The sequence below is a fragment of the Leptodactylus fuscus genome, chromosome 3, assembly GCF_031893055.1.
Source record: "Leptodactylus fuscus isolate aLepFus1 chromosome 3, aLepFus1.hap2, whole genome shotgun sequence".
In the NCBI taxonomy this organism is placed as follows: Eukaryota; Metazoa; Chordata; class Amphibia; order Anura; family Leptodactylidae; genus Leptodactylus; species Leptodactylus fuscus.
The window spans coordinates 77,734,830-77,759,334 of record NC_134267.1 but is presented as its reverse complement, the minus strand read 5'-3'; the positions used below and the strand labels follow the sequence as shown (position 1 = coordinate 77,759,334).

The 24,505-nt window shown below is 45.1% G+C and overlaps 1 protein-coding gene and 1 pseudogene across 1 annotated transcript; one reads left to right on the top strand and one right to left on the bottom strand.

Annotated features, from left to right (window-relative positions):
• The first annotated feature begins 5,407 nt into the window (after positions 1 to 5,407).
• Positions 5,408 to 9,095, top strand: LOC142196630 (tubulin alpha chain, testis-specific-like). Its single transcript, XM_075266609.1, has 4 exons — positions 5,408 to 5,566; positions 5,888 to 6,036; positions 7,682 to 8,362; positions 8,793 to 9,095. The coding sequence occupies exons 1-4, from the start codon at positions 5,446 to 5,448 to the stop codon at positions 9,087 to 9,089; spliced, it is 1,248 nt and encodes a 415-aa protein (XP_075122710.1). The 5' UTR covers positions 5,408 to 5,445; the 3' UTR covers positions 9,090 to 9,095.
• A 1,206-nt stretch (positions 9,096 to 10,301) lies between these two features.
• Positions 10,302 to 12,602, bottom strand: LOC142198481 (U3 small nucleolar ribonucleoprotein IMP4-like; annotated as a pseudogene).
• Positions 12,603 to 24,505: the final 11,903 nt, after the last annotated feature.

Below are 24,505 nucleotides of genomic sequence, written 5' to 3'. Positions count from 1 at the left end.
GAGCAGGGCCCGCAGTCCCATTGTGTGAAATGACTTTCTTTGTAATGTATCTTTCTGTCTGTATTTGAACCCTACAAATTGTACAGTGCTACAGAATATGTTGGTGCTATATAAATAAAATTTATTATTATATTGAAAAGTTCCTGCCAGTACTGGGTGGCCTTAGTTATAGGCACTCGGATTTGGAAGGTTTCTGTGATGGTCTGTACAGAAGCAATATGGTGCATTTATCGGATGTTGGGCTTGACATATTCAATCTGGGTTTGGAAAATCTTATTGATAAATGGCTGCGATGTTTTGTTGCTGGGGCCATGTCTTAAGAGACATGGCGGTTGGGAAATGGTCATCCAGCTAATGCTGGGTGGACTAGATTATTTGCTGTTTATGTTTTTGGTTATGGACATTTGATTGATTGAGTTGATTTTAATTGGTTATTTATTTATTTCATTATTTATTGATTGATTCAGTGACTCATTCTTTGATTGGTTTATTGATTCATTTCTTAATTAATTTTGTGTAACCCTTAATAATAAACATCGCGGCCTATTTTATCCACATAAAGTTGTTGTTGAGTATTTATATTTATTGGTAAGATAGATGTTTTAGTAGATAGGTTTATTAAGATTGAGGAAGTTGTGCCTATTACACCATGAACAAGGGCCCCCCAGGTTTTTGCCTGGGGGACACATGGTGTAATGGCACACATTTAGTTAGGTAGGATTCTAATTTTTATTTAAAAAGCAGAAATGTGAATAAGGACTTAAAGGGGTTTCCAAGCCTAAATTGCTTTTCATCAGTATGGATCTGTCAAGGTGCGACATCTGGACGCAGCACAGATCTGCTGTTGCAGTAACTTTAGAGTGCCAGAAGCTACAAGTGGATGATACTACACCGCTCTTATAATATAGTTTAAGGAATGGGGCTCCAATTCCCTGAAACCAGGGCTATACACTGTGGACACAGCTGCTGTGTGACTCCTATTACAGGTATAGGTGAACCTGCATGCGCTCCCCGTTCACTGCAAGTACCTATAGACGCTGCGCCAACCTGATATCTATCAATGTGTTAGTGCATATGGTAAACATACATTTTTTGAGATGTGAACAGTGCCTAAGTGGCATACTTTGCAGAGATTTCCATGGCGCTCTGGATTAGGGGTGTCCACGTACCCACACACTTGTACTTGTCGATGCATTCAAGTTCCTTTCTCAATCTTCTGTGCTGTGATCGATAGAAACCTCATACACAGAATGGTCACCAATATGGACGGCATTTCAGCTGCACTATAATACCCAGTATTCCATCTGTCAGAAGATGAAAGAACACTCCTCTAATATAAAGGGAGCCTTACATATTCACATAACAATGTATAATGGTTGGGTGATTTAACATTTTTTTAATGGCTGTCACACAGCAGCATTGAATTCAATGTTGTGTCTCTATCCCTCCTCCCTCATAGATTGTAAGCCCTTGCGAGCAGGGCCCTCTATGCCACTGTGCCAGTTGGTCACTGTTATTATTATATTTGTTTTGTATATTTTGTGTACCGTATGTAAACCCTCAAATGTAAAGCGCCATGGAATTAATATATATATAAATAAACTGTAATATCACATGGCCGTTATTTTGAAGGTCCTTTGTCAGGGACTATTATCAAAATATAGGTTATGTCCTATATTTGTCCGTTTCCAGAAATCCCTCCATACACTGAAATGTATAGGTGATCCGTGAAAATGAGTGCTCCTCGGTGCAAAATGGTGGTGAAAAACGGATTATTTTTCACGGCCATTTTGCACCTCGGTCATCTGAAAGCCTGCAGAGCCTTGCTCAATGACCAATTTCAGACTGAAAAAGTCTCAGGTTATTATTTGCTGAAAAACTAAGGCAAAAGTAACAATGAAAGTAATAATTCATGATAATACTAAAGTCAACATGGCCACTGTGTGTAATGATAACTTAGATATATGTAATAGTAATAACTTTTATTATTGCCCTCCTATTAATATACTGCATTCATGTGGAAATGTCTGTTATTTTATTAATAATGAGAAGGTCCCTATGGCCTCAGTCTATAGGAGACATATTAGTGTGTTCTGCTGAGGTAACATCTGAAGTAACACACGCGACCAGTCTCCATCTCCACATCACTGACCCAAATCATACCACCATAGACAGCCATTTTCCCGCGCAGCGGCCCGTGACCAGCCAACCAATCACAACAATCCCAAGCAGCCTAAGTAACCAATCACAGGCGGTCTGCGGTAACAGCAGAGATAGGAATATGATTGACTGGACCTGCAACCCCGCCCCTTTGCATTTTCATCCAATCAACAGCGAAAGTCAAGCTCGAGCGTCCCGCGGGTGTTTTTTGAGCAGCTGCAAGCAGGGCTGGAAGTGACAGTTGGCGAGCAGGAGCTGCGTAGCGTGAGAGACCCGGAGACATTCCCCTGACGTAATAGCCGTACAGCGGACATCCCTCTGCGGGCACAACTATGGTAAGAGCCCAGAGATAAAGCCTAGTAGTCAGCGCTGGTAGCGGAGTGGAGGTCTGAGGGTGAGGAGGCGGGCACTACATAGTCTATGTCATTGGTTCAGAGCAGACAAAGAGCCGGGCTGTGATTAGAGGTGACAGTTGAGTGACCCACAATCAGGGCCCCTGCCTATGCTGTGTAATCCTTACAGAGCTAGTGTATGTTTACTTATAGTGACATCAGGGACCCCTGTTTGTGTCACCTAATCCTGACAGAGCTAGGGCATGTTTACTTATAGTGACATCATGGCCCCTGCCTGTTGTGTGCTACCTAGGTTTACCTACAGTCCTATGAAAAAGTTTGGGCACCCCTATTAATCTTAATCATTTTTAGTTCTAAATATTTTGGTATTTGCAACAGCCATTTCAGTTTGATATATCTAATAACTGATGGACACAGTAATATTTCAGGATTGAAATGAGGTTTATTGTACTAACAGAAAATGTGCAATATGCATTAAACCAAAATTTGACCAGTGCAAAAGTATGGGCACCTCAACAGAAAAGTGACATTAATATTTAGTAGATCCTCCTTTTGCAAAGATAACAGCCTCTAGTCGCTTCCTGTAGCTTTTAATCAGTTCCTGGATCCTGGATAAAGGTATTTTGGACAAACAATTCAAGTTCAGTTAAGTTAGATGGTCGCCGAGCATGGACAGCCCGCTTCAAATCATCCCACAGATGTTCAATGATATTCAGGTCTGGGGACTGGGATGACCATTCCAGAACATTGTAATTGTTCCTCTGCATGAATGCCTGAGGATTTGGAGCGGTGTTTTGGATCATTGTCTTGCTGAAATATCCATCCCCGGCGTAACTTCAACTTCGTCACTGATTCTTGAACATTATTCTCAAGAATCTGCTGATACTGAGTGGAATCCATGCGACTCTCAACTTTAACAAGATTCCCGATGCCGGCATTGGCCACACAGCCCCAAAGCATGATGGAACCTCCACCAAATTTTACAGTGGGTAGCATGTGTTTTTCTTGGAATGCTGTTTCTTTTTGGACGCCATGCATAACGCCTTTTTTTTATAACCAAACAACTCAATTTTTGTTTCCAAAATGAAGCTGCCTTGTCCAAATGTGCTTTTTCATACCTCAGGCAACTCTATTTGTGGCGTACGTGCAGAAACGGCTTCTTTCTCATCACTCTCCCATACAGCTTCTATTTGTGCAAAGTGCGCTGTATAGTTGACCGATGCACAGTGACACCATCTGCAGCAAGATGATGCTGCAGCTCTTTGGAGGTGGTCTGTGGATTGTCCTTGACTGTTCTCACCATTCTTCTTCTCTGCCTTTCTGATATTTTTCTTGGCCTGCCACTTCTGGGCTTAACAAGAACTGTCCCTGTGGTCTTCCATTTCCTTACTATGTTCCTCACAGTGGAAACTGACAGGTTAAATCTCTGAGACAACTTTTCGTATCCTTCCCCTGAACAACTATGTTGAACAATCTTTGTTTTCAGATCATTTGAGAGTTGTTTTGAGTAGCCCATGATGCCACTCTTCAGAGGAGATTCAAATAGGAGATCAACTTGCAATTGGCCACCTTAAATACCTTTTCTTATGATTGGATACATCTGGCTATGAAGTTCAAAGCTCACTGAGGTTACAAAACCAATTTTGTGCTTCAGTAAGTCAGTAAAAAGTAGTTAGGGGAATTCAAATCAATAAAATGATAAGGGTGCCCATACTTTTGCACCGGTTTTTGGTTTAATGCATATTGCACATTTTCTGTTAGTACAATAAACCTCATTTCAATCCTGAAATATTACTGTGTCCATCAGTTATTAGATATATCAAACTGAAATGGCTGTTGCAAACACCAAAATATTTAGAACAAAAAATGATTAAGATTAATAGGGGTGCCCAAACTTTTTCATAGGACTGTATATATCATACATGTATACATTATACATCTTGATTTTATGATATTAATTCTATAATAGAATTAAAAATAATTTTATTTTCAAGTTGGAGTTGGTAACTTTTTTGATTTCAACTCTACAGCCCTGCGTTTAATACACCAAAGAGCCAAGACAGTGCCACCTAGTGGATGCACACAAGGCCAGCGTGAACTTGCTCCTAATCACGCCATTCTAGCATTAAAGGGATTCTACCACTGAATCGCATTTTTTTTTTTTGCTTTAGACTTCGGAATAGCCTTTAGAAAGGCTATTCGTCTCTTACCTTTAGACGTAGTCTCCGTGGCGCCGTTCCTTAAAAATACTGGTTTTAACCGGTATGCAAATGAGTTCGCAGCAATGGGGGCGGGCCACAGCACTCAAACGGCGATGGGGGCGTTCCCACTGCTGCCAGAGAGCTCTCTCCACTCCAGCGACGCCTCCATCTTCAGCTGCAACCCCGCCTCTTCTGTCCTCCGTGTCGGTCCAACGCCTGCGCAGTATGCTCCTGTATTGAACTACAATACAAAAGAGGCGGGGTTGCAGCTGAAGATGGAGGCGTCGCTGGAGAGAGCTCTCGGGCAGCAGTGGGGACGCTCCCATCGCCGTTTGAGCGCTGGGGCCCGCCCCCATTGCTGCGGAGAACTCATTTCCATACTGGTTAAAACCGGTATTTCTAAGGAACGGCGCTGCGGAGACCACGTCTAAAGGTAAGAGACAAATAGCGTTTCTAAAGGCTATTCCGATGTCTAAAGCACAAAAAAAGCGATTTAGTGGTAGAATCCCTTTAACCATATAAAATAGGTTACAATTAAAGGGGTTGTCCAAGTTATAAAAAATATGTCCAGGAATTGTGATAAAATGACAAGAGAATATTGACATTTACTGACATTGTTTTTTTTGCAGCGTGAGTGCATTTCAGTCCACCTTGGCCAGGCTGGGGTTCAGATTGGCAATGCATGCTGGGAGTTGTACTGCCTGGAACATGGCATTCAGCCTGATGGACAGATGCCTAGCGATAAAACCATTGGTGGAGGAGACGACTCCTTCAGTACTTTCTTCAGTGAGACGGGAGCTGGAAAACATGTACCCAGGGCCCTGTTTGTAGATTTGGAGCCCACAGTGGTTGGTAAGTTGTTTGTGCAGGACGTGATGCTGATATCTGACACTGTATGATGTCATTGCAACACATCCACATCTGCTAATACCAGTATACATTATATATCTGTTATGCCTCGACCATCCATACACATGCATGCTTCACCTGGCTCAGTGTGTAAGGGTCCTGAACAACAAAACAAAAGAATCTTGCAAGGTGAACTCCATTGTCCTGATCCTTCTTTTCCCCGACATTGGGAAGGAGGTTTCGTACATATTCGATGGTCATCTGGATTTGCCGAAAGTAATATGCATGGTCAAACTTCCTAATCACAGATGTGTTTCTGTTTAGATGAAGTGCGCACTGGCACATACCGCCAGCTATTCCACCCCGAACAGCTCATAACTGGAAAGGAAGATGCTGCCAACAACTATGCTCGAGGGCACTATACTATCGGGAAGGAGATAGTAGATTTAGTCTTAGATCGTATAAGGAAGTTGGTGAGTGTCTGCAAAATTGGAACACTGTGCTGAATACACATATTTCTACCTAGAATTATTTGGTATTAACACAATATTTGTTTTGGTAATTCATATCGCCTCTTCTTATCAAACCTTGTACAATTAGGCAGCAGAGTAAGTTTTTTTTTTTTTCTTGTATAGTGTGACTGAATCAGAAATATGTCAAAGTCTCAATACTTTACCACAGCTGTCCAAGAAGAAGATCATTGGCACTCAACAATACAGAGCCATAGAAGACTCAGTAATACAATAAACGGTATTCCGGGCTAAAATATTGCTGGCCTATGCTAAGGATAGTTCATCAGTTTGAGATCAATGGTGCCTAATACCTACTACTTTCTTTTCCAATGGAGCAGGAAGCAGACAGCACCATTCTTTGTATAGTGGCCAAACTGAGTCATTGCAGATTATCTCCCATCCAAGTGAATGGAAGGTTATTTATAGAGACACAAAATAGAGCTGTCTGCTTCCTGCTCCATTCTCTGGGTATCAGCTGCAGATTGGTGGGGGTGCCAGGTGTTGGACCCCCACTGATCTGATATTGATGACCTATCCTTAACATAGGTTATCAAAAGTTTTAGCTAAAACCGCTGTAAAGGAAATCTAAACTCAGCAGTGCGAGGACTCTCCCGACTCCTCCCGGTTCGACCGGCTCTGGCGGCCCTGGATGATCTTTCAGGAATCTTCTGCCTTCTCGTCTTTCTTCCTTGACTAGTCTCTGGCTGCTCTTTCCTTTCTCTCCCCCTCCCTCTTCTTGCCTACCCTTCCTTCCCTCCGTGTCTGCTTTTTCCCTCCCTTTTGTGGCTGTCTCGTCATTGTGTATGTCGTTTCTGTTCCCATATGGCGGTTGTCGCTGCTTTCCCCTCTCCTCCTCTTTTCTCTTTTTTGCTCTCCTACATGTGGCCTGGATTTGGCCTGTTTTTGTTACTTTGTTTCCCTTATTTTTGTGATCACGCGGCCCATGTGGTCTTTCAAGTTGCGGGGCTGGGGGCCTCCCCCCCCCCTCCCCATTTATACTGTTTGGGGCCTGCGTGCCTGATTTGTCAACCCTTGTTTTTTTTCTTGTATCTTATTCTGTTCAACTGTAAAAATTTCAATAAAACCCGATTATACATAAACTCAGCAGTGCATTCTTTGCACTAGGTAGGCCTTCTTAGTAATATATAAGCAGGTCTCTCAGAGCTCTGCTGGTTAGTTCTGACTGTCATAGGACCAATTTCTCTCTCCAGTATGGACCAGAGTAGAACGGAGTTAGTGACATCCACAGAGGGAAGGCAGCGGGCAGTGAATTGTGGCATTGTGCTGTGCTCTGCCCGTTTAATCCTCAGGGATCTATGGGACCTGCTTATATATTAGTAAAGGCTTATCCCATGCAGGCAATGTATCAATAAGCTTTATATTTCCTTGTATATCCCCTTTAGGTGCATGTACAGATACATTCTGCTGCCTGATCATGCCATGTACAGAGTCCATGCATTGTCAGCCCAGAGCTTTGTACTGAGCAGCAGTAACAGAGCATGATACCTTTTACAGAGTATAATCTACAATTTAAAGGGATATTCTGAGCTCAGATATTTTGTATTGTTGGGCGATACAGTCATGTGCATTGTCATCTTTCTTGCAGGCTGATCAGTGCACCGGCCTACAAGGTTTCCTGATTTTCCACAGTTTTGGAGGAGGCACAGGCTCAGGATTTGCATCTCTTCTGATGGAGAGACTTTCTGTAGATTATGGCAAGAAATCTAAGCTCGAGTTTGCAATCTATCCAGCACCACAAATCTCAACTGCAGTAGTGGAGCCATATAACTCCATATTAACCACTCACACAACTCTGGAGCATTCAGACTGTGCCTTTATGGTGGACAATGAAGCCATTTATGATATCTGTCGCCGGAATCTGGACATTGAACGACCGACATACACCAATTTAAACCGTCTCATTGGACAGATTGTGTCCTCCATCACCGCTTCTCTGAGGTTCGATGGGGCTTTGAATGTTGATCTCACTGAATTTCAGACAAACCTTGTTCCATATCCACGCATTCATTTCCCTCTGGTTACGTACGCTCCTGTAATCTCTGCAGAGAAGGCCTACCACGAGCAGCTGTCTGTGGCTGAAATAACCAATGCCTGCTTTGAGCCAGCAAATCAGATGGTAAAGTGTGATCCTCGCCATGGCAAATACATGGCATGCTGCATGTTATACAGGGGAGATGTCGTACCCAAGGACGTCAATGCCGCCATCGCTACCATTAAGACAAAACGCACCATTCAGTTTGTAGACTGGTGCCCAACAGGGTTCAAGGTTAGTATCAACACTATGATTCTGGGATTATGAGTCCAGTGGGTGGTCCTATCAGACTATCAAACAGGTATCTGTGTATGCACACTCAATATGTGGAAGCCCATCAATCATTTTGTAGAACCACCCACTGGACTCCTAAGCCCAGACAATGGGTAATAAATGTAAGATCCACTGATCATATCTTTATTATCTATCCTGTGTATTGGCTATAAATGTTTCTGTTTCTCATGGGCAGATCTGTCAGGTGAATATGCTGCTGTGTGTCAGGGCAGTATATTATAGTTATAGTCCGTAGTACTGGTAGTCACAACAGCACAAGTACATTTAATCTCTTGTCTGCCAGTTGCTATTAGAGTTCTGTAACTTCTCCATCAGTTCCTCTTGCACCAATATACTTAATACTTACTGGACCATTGTTTTCTCTCTGCAGGTCGGAATCAACTACCAGCCTCCAACAGTGGTGCCCGGAGGAGATCTGGCCAAGGTGCAGCGTGCTGTGTGCATGCTGAGTAACACCACAGCCATTGCAGAGGCCTGGGCCCGTCTAGACCACAAGTTTGATCTGATGTATGCCAAGCGTGCCTTTGTGCACTGGTATGTTGGAGAGGGAATGGAGGAAGGAGAGTTCTCAGAGGCTCGAGAAGATCTGGCAGCGCTGGAGAAGGATTACGAAGAAGTGGGAATAGATTCAGTGGAGGGGGAGGCTGAGGAGGGAGAGGAATACTGAGCCCATAGATGTTATAGAAATAGGTGTAGAAATAGCTCTTAGGGGGAGTTCACACAAAATTACGGGAGCAAAATTACGCGCCGTAAACGATCGTAACTCCCATTGAAATCAATGGGATCTTTTTTGAGCGTGCAAACTTCTGACACACGTATACGTGCCAGATTGCGTGCCACTTTACTCCATGTGAATTCCCCCTTATAGTTCAGTTACTCTTACGTTTTACAGTTTGTAACCATTAAAGTAGAAGTTCTATGGACAGCCGATTACACTGTACAGGGTTCTTTATTTACATTCATCATACACATATATAGAAATACTATTCAGTGCTGAGATACTTTCTTCTTGGCTGTATTGGTATACAGATGCCAGTGCCACTCCACCTCTGCTGTGTTCTCATTCTCAAAGGTTGCCCAGTTTTATCATATTCACTGCAAAGATCAATGGTTATGAATTAAGAGTGACAGCACTGATCGACCGCTCATCAGGTGACAGGAGGCTGCACATCACCTTCTAAGGCTTTGGCAGCTCTAATTTATATAAATGTCAATGCCATTGAAAAGATCGTGACAGTAAGGACACAGAACCTTTTAGGGGGCATTCACACGGAGTAAAGTGGTGCTGATTCTGCCACGATAACTCGCGGCAGAATCAGCACTGATAAAAAAAAAAAAGACTCCCATTGACTTCAATGGATTCCGTTTAACACGTGGGACAGGTTGAAATCAATGGGTTAAAAAGCCTCCCATTGATTTCAATGTGTTCTGCGTGTTAAATGTAACCCATTGAAGTCAATGGGAGTCTTTTTATCAGTGCTGATCTGTCGCAAGTTATCGTGGCAGAATCAGCGCCACTTTACTTTGTGTAAATGCCCCCTAACTCTAGCAGCTATGGGGGCTCTAACTCCCAGACCAACACAATGATAATATCTGATGTTTAAAGGGATTTTCCATTTCTCAGAATAAAGAATAAGCTGGGGGGGGGGGGGTGGAGAGGGCATTATAAGAAGGGTTTTTTTTCTCCTCAGTTGCAATAGAGATAACCAAAGTTATACCTGGCAACTCCATTGTAATGAATGGTGCAGGCCTGCCTTTCTGACAAACACTCATAATTGGTCGGGGTCCTGTAAATAGGGAAGAAGTTGCTGAGGGGGGATAACATTTCATTTCTATTCTTCAATCCAGAGAATTTTTAGAATGGGTGTATAATGTTGTTCTAAGGTCTATTATGTGACCATCCAGCTGTTGTAAGACTTACAACTTCCAGCATGCCATGACGGCTGGAAATTGTCTTCACAGACGGATGGCCGCAGGTTGCAGATTTCCAATCCACACCAATACTGCAGCCTGACATCTGTACATTAAGTATATCTATGTAATCCTACAATAGAATACTGCCACATTTTACATTTCACTACTTTTATTACTGGTTTATAGAGCCCCTCTTACCTGCTGTGCAAGCCTGGATGTGAAGTTGTGGAAGATGTGGTGTGGATAAACCTCAGAAATAGTGCCTAGGTCTGGAATGTCATGTCTCATAACCACGTTACATAGGGTGAAATATGCAGTGGGCCCAAAAGGAAGATGGCAAATTATCATCCCTTCTGAAAACAAACAAGATCAGCATGTTATCTATACTGGGCATACTACATACACATATAGTTCAGAGATTGTGAGCAGAGGTGCATCTGCTGGGACTTCCTGTGATCAGCTGAAATCTGAAGAACTCTGCAGCAAGTGTTCAGATCCCTTACAGCGCCACCACAGGGGAAATGAAGCATTACACAGTTTTATATACTTTCCCATTATGTGCCCGGGCTGGAGAAATCAGTGCTGTTAATTAAGCTGGGCTGTGAGGAACGTCCCCTCTGACAGTACTTGTCCATACTGGGGGTGTTCTTCACAGCTCAGCGTCATGGCTGGGCAGAAAGGAACGCACCCTCAGGGCTATTGACAGTACTGACATGGGGTGGCGTTCCTCATATACCAGCTAGACTGTCAGAAAAGCCCTTCTGACAGTGAGCTGAGATCGGTAACCAGTGGTGAAGCTAGCCTCTCTGCTGCCTGAGGCAGTTGATGAAAAGACGCTCCCCCCCCACACCCGGGCATTGAGTCCGGGGCGGAAAGGGGGGTGTTCATTCTTTTGATTGCCCGCCTCAGGCAGCGGAGGGGGTTGGGGGTGCTAGCGGTAACATTACAATAAATACAATGCAGTAGTATTTTGTGCAGTTATACTCACAGGAGACGTCTTCTCACATTTCCCGTCTCTGTGCTGAGACACAGAGGTCTAAACCAGCGCAGGAGAGGGGCCACTCGGGTTGTTTTAAGAGTGGCCGCTCTCCTGCATTAGTTTACGGAAAAAAAAATAAAATATTGCTTCGGCTGCCGTCCCCAAAAGAGCGCCGCCTGAAGCAGTCACCTCACCTTGCTTCATTAGAGGTCGGGCGCTGTTGGTAACAGCATCGATATCTCTAGCTACGGGACACATAACGGGAAAGCCCACAATGTGCTGAATTCAGTGCACTGTTGGCTTTCTGGCAGTATATAAAACTGCATGTGCCCGAGGACATAAAAGGTCTTCCTTAATCAGAATGGGCTGTGATAGGTCCTCCACATCAAGACAGGCTTTAAAGAGACTTGTATATTAATGACCCACATCAACATGTGATAGGTAGGGTCTGACACCCGGAATCACAGCAGCCGCTTGAAATCACTTTCTGCAGTCACATGGTACAGCAGCAGCTCAGTCCCATTCAAGTGAGTTGCACTATTAAGCACAGATCCTACAATAAATTCAGTATTGTACTTGGTATTCAGTGAAGAGGCCGCAACATTACAACCTCTTCACCAGCTGATTGGTTTGGGTCCTAGGTGTCAAACCCCCACATATCATCCCAAGGATAGGCCATCTATACTGTATGTATGTCCATGAGAACCCTTTAAAGGGGTTGTCCAATTTCAGCAAATAAACATTATTGAAAGCTGTACAATTACCCAATAGATTCTACTAACCCAGCATGCTTCTGTGCTCGAGGACGCTGACAAGGTTGGTGACATCATTGGCCTTGCAGGCTTGGACCAGCGCCCCAATTTCATGTTCACCTCTGTTCATACACTGGGCATTGGGGAACACCAACTTCATCTTCTACAGAATGACGAGACAGTATACAGAAACTCACAGATCAGTCCTCAGGACATGCTGGGAGTTGTAGTCCTTTGCTATAGGTTGCATTATTGCTATGGGTTTTTTTTTACCTTTGCAAACATCACCTGAGTTGTGAGCTCAGGTTCCTCAGTGTCGTGATCATGAGCTTTAGATCTTCCACGCCGGCCCACTTACTCATCATCCATATGGGAGGAGACTCCTGGAAAAATAGTGCAACAGACTGAACTCTGGGGCCTGGACCGCTGAATATTTGACTGCTGGGATACCGTGTAATCATTAGAACAGTCTCCTGTACCCCCCTTCATGAATGAAGCAATGGTCAAGCATGCCTTCTGCTGTCTTTTGCACCTCTATAAGACTGGTGAAGATAGCTGAGCGCTAGACTCTCTTTTTCTTCAGTAGCTTTATAGAGGTGAACAGATGCTCGACCACCAGTTCATGGGGAGACAGGACCCTGTTTTCATCATAGCTGGAGTCTGACATTCTCACCTATCCTGTAGATCAGGGGTGGGCAATTAATATTCCCATGGGGCCACATGAGAAATTGGAATGGTTCTAGAGGGCCATGCGCGCCGTGGCAAATTTAGCTCCACCCACCCATTCTAAATCATCTTTCCATGTGCTCCCACAAAGTATAATCGTCCTATAGTCACCCTAACATTATTCACCCCCACATTATAACGGTTCCCTCCAAATGTCCCACAGTTTCTGCTAGTTTATACTGGGGCAGATGGAGGAGGACATTAAAGAGGACCTTTCATCAGATCGGGCACTTGCAGTTTTATATACTGCTGGAAAGCTGACAGTGCGTTGAATTCAGCGCACTATCGGCTTTCCCGATCTGTGCCCGGTGTAAAGCGCTATCGATCCCGGGACCGTAGCGCTAAAGCTTCCTCTTCCCCCTAGTTTAATGTCCCTCCTCCATGTGCATTCAGTTTACCTGCCCCCCTACATCTGCCTCTAGTTCCCTCCTCTTGCTCACACATGCTGTCTCTTCTCTCTTTATCATCCAGCAGCCTCCATTGCCGGCAGCTTGCAGCAAGCACACAATCCTGTGTGGCTCCGCCCACTAACGAGTCATAGCCTATCCTGGAACGTCCACAAGCTATGCGGGCCAGACAGAAGCAGTCAGAGGGCCGGATGTGGCCCGCGGGCTGTACATTGCCCAGGTCTGCTGTAGATAAAGGGTATTTCGGTAAGGCTAGGTTCACACCTCCACTCAGTCTCCGGGGATTTACTTGCAGGACTTTTTGCATTTTTCAGATGGAAACCTGGCAGACCCCCATTATAGTCTATAGCAGGGGTCCTCAAACTTTTTAAACAGTGGGCCGGAGGCAGAGCAAATCGCACAGACATTGGGAGCGGTGCCCTCCAATAGGTAAAGTGAAGTGCGCTCCATGGCCTGGCCCAAGCTCCCGAGAAGCTTCATTATAAATGTACACCTGCCGGCGTTGTCGGCGGGGCCAGACAGAAGTGCTTGGAGGGCCGCATGTGGCCCACGGGCCGCAGTTTGAGGACCCCTGGTCTATAGGGTCCATGGGTAACTGCTGTTTAAGCGGATTGGGTTTCCGTTTGTTTTGTTTCCTAGACCATTATATGAGCCTAGTGTAGCTCAAAGTCATTGTTGCTTATTGACTAGTGGGGTTCCAATCATTGGAATCACCTGACCCCGCCCTTTCACGAGAACTGGGGTGCTTGGAATGGAGTGGCAGATCAGACAACACACACTGCTCCATTCATTTCAATAGGACCGCTAGAGACGGAACGCAGCAGTCTGCTATCTCTTCTGGTCCAATAGAAGTAAAAGGAGTAACATGACGTTCCAAACAAGCTGTACCATTCAATACTAGGGTGCAGATCTGTGGGCCTCCCAGTGGTCAGACTCCCACAAATCAGCAAGTGATCTCTACCTCTGTTACCAGAATACCCCTTTAAATATAAAACATACAACCCCTTCACTATACACAAATATAAATAAGTATGTGATTAGTTACATGTTTTGGGGGTGCCATGAGACGTTCTCTCACATGCATACCATGCAGAAACTATAACGGACCCCAGTATAATTCAATCAGTGGGCATCATACAATGCATCTGGCATGACATAGATGTAAACCTAGCTGCCGATACAGAGGTTACCGATTCCTTTCTGAAAGGTTTTCTTATGAACCGATTTAGGAATCTTAAATCGATGATCATCCTCCATTCCCCATAAAGCTTTGGAACAAGAAAGACGGGGGGAGTAAGCCCCTAAACCAAGCTACGAAGGGGGAACCCTTTCCAGAGCCCCCTTTTTTGATGTATTCTCCGATGGAGTCTTCTAAGATGAACTTCCGGGCCGGAGGCAGGGGAAGGCTGATCACAAACCGGTCGTGGGGAAGATGGATAAACTCTGTGGAGTAGCCCCGCTCTATGACCTGCAAAAGCCATGGATCTTGAATGGTCTCTTTCCAAGCCACAAAAGAATGGGAGAGCCGACTTCCCACAGGTACCCTGGTCACTGGGAGCAAGGCCCCATGAAAAATTAGGTTTCCTCTTGAAGTTACCTCTAGAGGAACCCCTTCCAGAGCCCCTAGGGCAGAATCTGGAGTGGCTCTGAGTTTGGGTTCTGACTTGAGAGGAACCCCTACCTCTGCCAGTACCACAGGATCTGCAACTGCCTCTAGACCTCTGGGGCAAGGATTTGCCTTTGGTATCAGCCAAGCCTTCCATAAGGTCTTCCAGACCTTTCCCAAACAGCTTACTGGGCTCAAATGGCAAAGAGCAGAGGGAGATTTTGGATGGAAAATCTGCCCGCCATGGCTTGAGCCACAAGAGTCTCCTGGCCACTGTGGAAAGAGCCATAGACTTAGAGGCTAAATGCAATTGCTGGTGAGAAGATTCCCCTAGAAAGTCGGCTGCCAAGAAAAGAGACTTCATGGAAGAGATGATATCATCCCTAGGTACGACAGCATCCATAGAAAAATATTTGTTTTCAGCTCACCGTATGTAGTCCACAAATTTTTGCAATCCTGAGAGCTGGAGATTACTGCCCGGACTCCAAACAGTGATAAATGCCAATTTCAATAAAAAAAAAAAAAACTTTTCTTCTTCAATCAGGAGAGAATCCAAAATAGTGAATAAAATCCAACTTTATTGTTGTCCAACAATTAAAAAAAGTTACATCGTAACTGTGGAGGTAGATTATGTCATGATAGAGCTACGCGTTTTGGTACAATCTTGCACCTTCCCCATGGTACGTCAGCATCTATGTCGCATTCTAGACACGAAAGTTGATCCCGCAAATATTCAGCTACTTCCTTTGCAGCAATGGAGACTGAAGCCTGCGCAACAGCGGCTGAAAAACATCTCTTCAGGATACCGTTAGACCGGCGGTCAAGGGGATCTTGGAGATTCAAGCCATCCTTGACTGATACCACCGTTCAGCGGGATAGCTTAGCCACAGCTAAGTCCACTCTTGGGACCACTCCCCATCTGTCCAGGTGTGAAGATGCCACCAGATACATATTCTTGATGCGTTGATTATGATGCGCTTTTTCGGGGTACTTCCATTCAAGCTCCATCTGCTTAGCCAGAGCAGCGTCCACTTGGAAAACCCTCTGTCGTCTAGAGGTGGATGTGGAGGATTCCCCTTCAACATCCTGGTCCCGCGACCGGATGGACTTCAGCAGCCTACGGAGCTTATTCACCGGGAAAATAGGTCTGCTGGAATTGTCAGAGTCAACCTCTTCAGAGAAGACGTCATCAGTAACCTGCAATCTTTTGATAGATGGTAGGGATGTAGAACGTCTATCCAGACGCTGTTTTTTGAGAGCTGGGAAATGGAGTTTCTGATGTCCTTAAGCGAATCCTCCATAAACTCTTTAACCCATACAACTATGTTGCGGGTAGAAGGGTCCACCTCAAGGAGCAGCATTTTGTCCAATCATAGCCTGAGACAAAAACAAATGGCTAGTCCACACGGATTTGGAAGAGGAATGGATCCAGCCTACCATCAGGAAGGGGAACTTCACTGTCAATGCAAGCTAGATGCTTTCTTTTTGATGCAGGCGTACATTTATAATGAAGCTTCTGGGGAGCTTGGGCCAGGCCATGGAGCGCACTTCACTTTACCTATTGGAGGGCACCGCTCCCAATGTCTGTGCGATTTGCTCTGCCTCCGGCCCACTGTTTAAAAAGTTTGAGGACCCCTGCTATAGACTATAATGGGGGTCTGCCAGGTTTCCATCTGAAAAATGCAAAAAGTCCTGCAAGTAAATCCCCGGAGACTGAGCGGAGGTGTGAACCTAGCCTTACCGAAATACCCTTTATCTACAGCAGACCTGGGCAATGTACAGCCCGCGGGCCACATCCGGCCCTCTGACTGCTTCTGTCCGGCCCGCATAGCTTGTGGACGTTCCAGGATAGGCTATGACTCGTTAGTGGGCGGAGCCACACAGGATTGTGTGCTTGCTGCAAGCTGCCGGCAATGGAGGCTGCTGGATGATAAAGAGAGAAGAGACAGCATGTGTGAGCAAGAGGAGGGAACTAGAGGCAGATGTAGGGGGGCAGGTAAACTGAATACACATGGAGGAGGGACATTAAACTAGGGGGAAGAGGAAGGGTGACATTAAACTGGGGCAGCTGGAGGAGGATATTAAACCATGGGGGGGTAGCTGGAGGGGGACATGTCTGCTTCTAGGGGAAATACACATGTGAAGAAAGGAAGTCTGCAACTTCTTCATGTGTATTTTCTCAGTCTGATTGTCCTCATCGGTCCAGAGGCAGAGTCTTGCACCTCCAGGAAAGTCCGACCAAGTGGTAAGCTACAGTCTCTTTACCTTTTATGTCTGCTTCTAGTTGCCCCCCGTTTAATGTCCCTCTCAACTATCCCCACAGTTTAAAGAGGACCTTTCATCAGATCGGGCACATGCAGTTTTTATATACTGCTGGAATGGCTTTCCCGATCTGTGCCCAGTGTAAAGCGCTATCGGTCCGGGGCCGTAGCGCTTTAGTGTCAGAAGGGCGTTTCTGACAGTTAGCCAGGGACGCCCTACTGCCCAGCAGTGCCTATCGCGATGTACTGTGGAGCGGGGAGGAACTCCCCCCCTCCTTCTCCTGATAATACTCGTCTATGGACGAGCTGTGTGAGCAGAGGGAGGGGGCGTTCCTCCCCGCTCACACTGTACAGCGCGATAGGCGCTGCTGGGCAGAAGGGCGTCCCTGGCTAACTGTCAGAAACGCCCTTCTGACACTAAAGCGCTATGGTCCCGGGACCGATAGCGCTTTACACCGGGCACAGACCGGGAAAGCCGATAGTGCATTGAATTCAGCGCACTGTCAGCTTTCCAGCAGTATATAAAACTGCATGTTCCCAATCTGATGAAAGGTCCTCTTTAAGCGCTGAAAAAAAAAAGTCTCCCATTGACTTCAATGGATTCCTTTTTCTGCTTGGAACCCATTGCTAGCAGAAAAAGGAATCCATTGAAGTCAATGGGAGGCTTTTTTTTCAGCACTGAAATTCCACACCAAATTCCTTACCATTTTCCTCTGTGTGAAGCCTATGCCTTATAAGGGTGCATTCAATTTTTATGCTAATTAAATATTCCGCCTGTCCAATCAGCTCACAGAGGCAGAAAATAGTCTGTATGTTGCGCTGCTGTTGCGGACGCAAGGGAATCTATTTTATTTCGTCCTAAAAAATGTAGCATGTTACAAACTGATGGAAAACTGAACCGAGTGGACTGTCAGATTTGCAGATCTCTGCCCGGTGTCAGAGATGTTGCTAATGTTAGTTTGGAAACCAATATCACTGCACTGGCAGAGGGCCCAGCGTCACAGCTCAGCGTCATCGCTGGGCAGTCAGCAGCGCCAAAATTGGCGTAAATGCTAGTAAGATTGGTGCAGGCCGTTGTCTCCAGCCACACCCTGCTCCGTCCATTTTTACAAAAGTGGCAAGGCTGATGTACAAACGCCACTTGCGACTATTTTAGTCGCAAGTGTCATTTAAAAAGTCGGAAACCACTCGTGTGACTTTTTTTGCAACAAAATAGTGATGCAGAGTCTTAGGCTAAGTTCACATTGAGGAATCTGTCACGGATTTGGGAGTAAATTCTGCACCCCAAATCTGTGGCAGATTCCACAGTTTGGGAGTCCCTGCCGATTAGACCCATTCATGTGATCCTAATCGGCAGAGGAATGCCGTAATGGAATGCCAATGCACTACATTCCTAATCACATGGCCGAATACAGCAGCAGAAAACAAAGAGGATTTCTCTTTATTTTCTGCCATGTGAGCCTAGCTTTAGTGTATCTGCACTGCTGTGAGTATACTCTTGCAGGTTTATGATATGATTATTAGTTCTATTTTTTGACACATTGGGTGGCCCTTAAAAGGGCTGTTGGGTCTGTGAGAGAGGCATTTAGAAGTCTGCAGGTGGTAGTACCTGGATGACACATTGGTATTAAGGTTGAGCCGATCTTGACTTTTCAGGATCGATTTTAAAATCCCATTTCCGATCATTTTTCATTCGAACCCAATCTCGATCCCAATTCCAATCGCAGTGCAAGTCAATGGGATTTTTTTACTAATCGGAGATCGGATTTTAAAAGCAATCCTATTGACTATACAGCATGGAATCTAACAATTGAACGCTTTAATTGTTAGAATCCACACTGTGTAGTGAATCACTAAGTAGCCAGAGGATTTTTTTTTAATCCTCTGGCTACTTAGTCCTCCCTGGTGTCCACTTACCTGCAGAGATGGCTGCTCTGATGCCTGGTGTTCTTCTTCACCTCGCTACCGCTCCACGCTGCTCTTCTCGCCTCGCTGCCCCCTGTCTCCCAGGTTAGGAGAGTGTGGGCGGGTTAGGAGAGTGTGGGAGGGTATTGGGAGGGGAGATGTCACATCTCCCCGCCCTGTACCCACCCACACTCTCCTAAGCCACAAGCCCCGCCTTCCTAGCTCTTTAAACACTAACCTGGTAGGCGGCAGCAAGGCGAAGAAGAAGGAGAACACCAGGACCGGAGCAGCCATCTCTGCAGGTAAGTAGCTACTAGAGATGTTAGTTTAGTCTCCCATTAGAATGAATGGAGGCAGCCGGCGCACAGGGAGTTAAGGCTGTGTGCCGGCTGCTTCCATTCATTCCTATGGAACCACAGTGGAGCCTTCACACTGAGTATACACTCTGCTCAGAATGAGCGGACCGTATACTCAGTGTGAAGGCTAAGCAAAGCATTGTGGGAAATAGTACCGATCTCGATCCCACCTAAAAAGATCGCTCAACCCTAATTGGTATACATCCCTGATAGGAGCGCAGGTGACAGCGACCCCCTGGGTGTGATGACATTTTTAAACAGTTCACCCAGGTCCACATCCTGATGCATTGACAGATGTAAGTGATGGGGTATGATATGGTGACTGCCCCAGGACCGGGCTTCGTTCCCTGCCAAGAACAAGATCTCCTTGGTCAAATCCTCAATCACAGCAATCAGGAATACTGGAGCATTAGCACTGAAGTGTCTTTTAGACATGTTCACAAGGAACCATACAAGACAATAACCAAGAATGAGGGGATTAGGTGGCGGTGGCTGCTATTTATACCCAGTGCTGCTTTCGCACAGGTGGAAATAAAGGCGGGGCCCTTTTCTGATTGGTGGAGAGCCAAACCAGCTGACAGGTCATAATGGCTATGACCTCACAGGTAGTTCTATAGTTCTGGGCGGTGCCACTTTCTGATTGGTGGAGAACCAGGCCAGCTGACATCTCATAATGGTTCTTTCCTCATGGGTGGTTCTACTTTTTTCTGGACAGTGCCCTTTTCTGATTGGTGAAAAGCCAAGCCATCTCAGAATAATTCTTAGGTGGCTTTTCAGTTAACTGACCAGTTATGGTGACCTCTGATGGAAATTCAAGCAAATAAAGTCATCAATATCATCATCCCAGAAAGCCCCTTTAAAACCTATTGCAAAGTTGCTTCATTTTCTTACCTTCGATATGCAAATAAAATATATAAAAGAAGGCTGTCTTTAAGTAAAATCAGGCATTTAAATCAAGTCTTGCTCTTACAGCATAGAGTATGTTACAGTGTATCAGTGTTGACAATTTCCTCAGCTATACACATTGAAGCAGAAATTCCTCTTTCATCTCTTGTCTACACTGATACAGTGTAGCAAACCCTCAACGATTTGAGTAAGACAATAGCTTAGGTGTGGTTGAGAAACATATCCAGTATAAGCGAGAGCCTTTAGTTCAGAAGAGAGCACCTATTCACACACATCAAGGTATACAGAGCACACATACATTTCCTAGTGCTGGCGTGTAATACCAGCCACAGGGTCGGACTGGCCCGCCGGGGAACCGGGGGATCCCCCGGTGGGCCCCGGCCCCCGAGCCTTGACTGTCAGTAAACTCGGGGCCCCAGGCTGCCGGCAGCGTTGTAATTACTAAAGATGGCCGTCTGCCAGCAGTTTCCCAGGGCCCCGACACTTGCAGAGGGGCCTCCTGCCAGTGGTATACGTTCCCTATTAATATAGAGAACGTATACATCAGGACTCGGGAGTACACCAGGGGCAGCAGCTCTCTCTCTTGCAATATTTAGAAGCGATCTCTCTGCAAGCCAGGACTTCCTTCCCCTCCCCCTCCCAGCAGTGAGTCATCGCTTACATCGGACCGTGTGGGGACAGAGGAGTCTGCTGCTGCAATGATCCACAAATGTGAGTATAGAGTATATTTTTTTCTTTTTTGGGGGGTAAAATGTAATAATTAATATGTATATGTGTATATTTGTTTAACCCTTAAGTCCTATCATGGTGTCTATCATACACCACTACCATACACATATCATTATGATAGACACCATGATAGTACTTAAGGTTTAAAGCATGGGTCTTGTATACTGTGTGAGGACTGTATGTTTGTATACAGGTATGTGTGTGTATATACAGTATGCTATAATGTGTGAGTGTATGTATATATGGGAGTATATATGGTATATGGGTGTATATAAATGTCTATATGCTAATTATATGTGTGTGTGTGTTTATATATGAATATAAATGTATGAATTTGTAGGTAACTTGCAGTTTTTGGAAATCGCGGCACTTATACCTACAGAAACACCGGCAGTGTCCCTATAGGTATAATGGAAGCAGAAAGTCCTCGGAGGAAACCTCTGTGGAGTTTCTGCAAAAAGCGCTGCTAGAAAACTGATGTGTTGCCGCCGGGGTTTTCCCGCAGCACTTTTTTGCTGTGGGACACTGTGTTAGGTCTTATCCTTATAGTGTGATGTACAGTATATTAAGATGTTAAAGAGGACCTTTCACCTCCTGGGACACTTGCGGTTTAATACACCGCTAGAAAGCCGACAGTGCGCTGAATTCAATGCAGCTTTCCCGTTCTGTGCCCCTGGTGAAGAGCTATCGGTGCCGGTACCATAGCTCTTCACTGTCAGAAGAATGTCACAGAACGTGAAAGCTGCACTGAATGCAGCACACTGTCGGCTTTCTAGCGGTGTATTAAACCTCATGTGCCCCAAATGGTGAAAGGTCCTCTTTAAGGATTAGGCACAACAGTGAGACGCAGTGTTTTTCATTGCGCTTTTGTCCCCGGCCCCCCGTTATCCTCCTGCCTGTGTCTGTTCAGTCTCATGGCCTTATTTCTGGAAATCCTGTATCTAATTAGTTTCAGTGGTCCCATGAGGTGCAGGACTCCCAGCAAGGAGGTGCCAGCACGAGACTAAATGGACACTGGCGGCGGACAATGGAGCAACGGGGACAGGTGAAGGTGCTTTCTATTTAATTTATTTTTTATTTTACACCTCTCTCCCAGCACATGGGTTGCTCCAATTCCTGGACAAATCTTTAAAAGGATTTATCCATTGTTATAATATTGATTGTCTGTCCTTAGGATAGGCCATCAATATTACATCTGTGATGATACAACAGCCAGGACCTCTGCAGATTAGCTCTTCCAGGACAGTGTGGCTACAGGTAATGGTAACATTTCTAGGAGCTGCGCTGTTCACTTTCCATACAGAGTGTAGCAGTAGGTTTAGGTAGTATGTTGTTGAACATTGTATGGCAGATGAGCAGCATGGCTCCCGAGATGGTATTACCTTTAGCTGCCCTGTCTCGGTATCGCTGGTCTGCAGGGTCCTGGTGGTGGGCCCCTAGAAACAATTCCACTGGTGGGCCCTAGACACCCCAGTCCGACCCTGACCAGCCATATTACAGCAATTATAGGGTGAGCAAGCAGGACCCTCCACCACTATAGAGAGCAGCAGGAGCCCTGGACCGCACAGTCCGCTATCAGACCTCGTCCAAAGAGGACTATACCTTTAAATGCAAATTCAGCTCTGCTATATCTATATAGCATGCCTAGTATTAGTGAGGAGTGATCAGGGGGCACATTGGCAGCACATAGTGGGCACAGTGTCAGTAACGTCATCACGCGACCTGATCCAAAATGTTAGGTGCACACTATATTGTAGCTTACAGTATGGCAGAGCATGGAAAATATAACTCCATGTCTGTCATAGGTGACAGGTTTCACTTCAGTTGAAATTGGTGCCCTCATGATCAGAGGCACCAGGAGAAATGTTAGGTGTCCTGAATCCACTGGGGGCCACTTTGGGTTTTAGGGCCCCAAGTGGCTGCCCAGTTTGCCCTCCCTCTCCCAGACACCTGACTGTGGGGCATAATACTGTGTGCAGAGGCCACTGTGGGACATAATACTGTGTGGAGGGGCCGCTATGGAATATCATACTGTGTGGGACATTATACTGTCTGGATGCCGCTACAGGACATTATAGTGTGTGTAAATGGAGCATTATACTGTGCGGAGGCCAAGAAAGGGGTCATTATGCTGTGGGCCCTAAGTCAAAAGTTTGCTGGAGGGCCCAGCCTTTGCTAGTTACGCCCCTGTTATAGCTATTCAGCAACTGTGTTTGTTGCTCAACCATTTGCATATTCTGCCCAGCGACAATGAAGTATCAACGAGGAAGAGCTGACCAAGTTGCAGCAGATGCTACAAAGACAGTCAAAGTAAATTGTGTACAAGACTGCAGTTTTAGCACTTACCGTGGCCTGCTTACCCGCTTTTCTTTCTTTAGTTGTGTACCAGTCCAGAGCAATCCAAGAAGCCATGCCGGAATAAATAGCTGAAAAGCATAGGTGCCATTCTGGACCGCTACCCCCACGTCCAATAGCACTTACACTTTGCAACTGCCTGCTGTTTATGACACTACCAACATTTCCCTGACTAACATTACCTTGCAGAAGTATAGAATATTTCTCCACAAATAGCAATCACCTTCATGGCTTCCTTTACAGGCCTGGGATATTCATTGAATACATTCAGCACTATATATATATATATATATATATATATATATATATATATATATATATATTGTAAATACAGGACCTTTAGAGTAGGCAGGTTGCTAGGTCAATCAGACGGAGGCAAGGATGTCAGCTCAGAATAGTAGGTTTTATTGGAGGCAGTTCACACAGTCCAAAGAATGTAAATCAAAAATAGCTTTCTTCTGCAAAAGGATAACACAAAGGAGCTTTCTTCAGCAAGGTACAAAATGAAACAACAGAAACAGTCCTTACTTCAGGATGCAAGAAAATAAATCCTCAGGGTTTCCTCACCCACACACGCAAGGTGAATTTTAAGGCTTTCTCCTTCAGACACACACAGGGCAGTGTGTACAACAGGTATTCTCCCACAAGAGACAACCACACCCCCCTTCCCATGGGCAACCTCAGTGCTTTTATAGCTGTCCACTTGAGTCAGCCAGCAAAACCAGGACAGGAGTATCGGCCTGAGTTTACAACAACACCTAACTCCTGGTCCCATACTCCAGCCAGTCACCTTGTAGATACTAACCATCTCAGTGGAATGTACCTGCCCTCTACCACTTTACCATCTGCCTGTTTACAATATATATATATATATGAAGAGCTCAACGGAAAAATGGCCTAAGTCCAAAAATCAATATTGTGAGAAAAACGAAATTTAAAGTTTTAGCCTAAAGCAAACGGGCATTATTGTGGAATATATCTATCCAATGTAATCAGCTAATGAACACCGTTAATCCTAATCATAAATTGTATTATTTATTAAAAAAAATTGCAGCTTCATGTATAAATATTATTTATTTAATATTATTAATTAATTACTACTATTATTAAACGATGAAGAAGAATAATTACCTGCCTCCCTTTTCGGCGCTAAATATGTGCAAAAGTCGATTTAGAGCCTTTTAAAC

Coding starts and splice junctions, on each gene's coding strand:
- LOC142196630 (XM_075266609.1), top strand. CDS start 5,446: ATGCCTAGCGATAAAACCATTGGTGGAGGAGACGACTCCTTCAGTACT. Junction 5,567..5,887: donor TTTGGAGCCCACAGTGGTTG/GTAAGTTGTTTG, acceptor GTTTCTGTTTAG/ATGAAGTGCGCACTGGCACA. Junction 8,363..8,792: donor GGTGCCCAACAGGGTTCAAG/GTTAGTATCAAC, acceptor TTCTCTCTGCAG/GTCGGAATCAACTACCAGCC.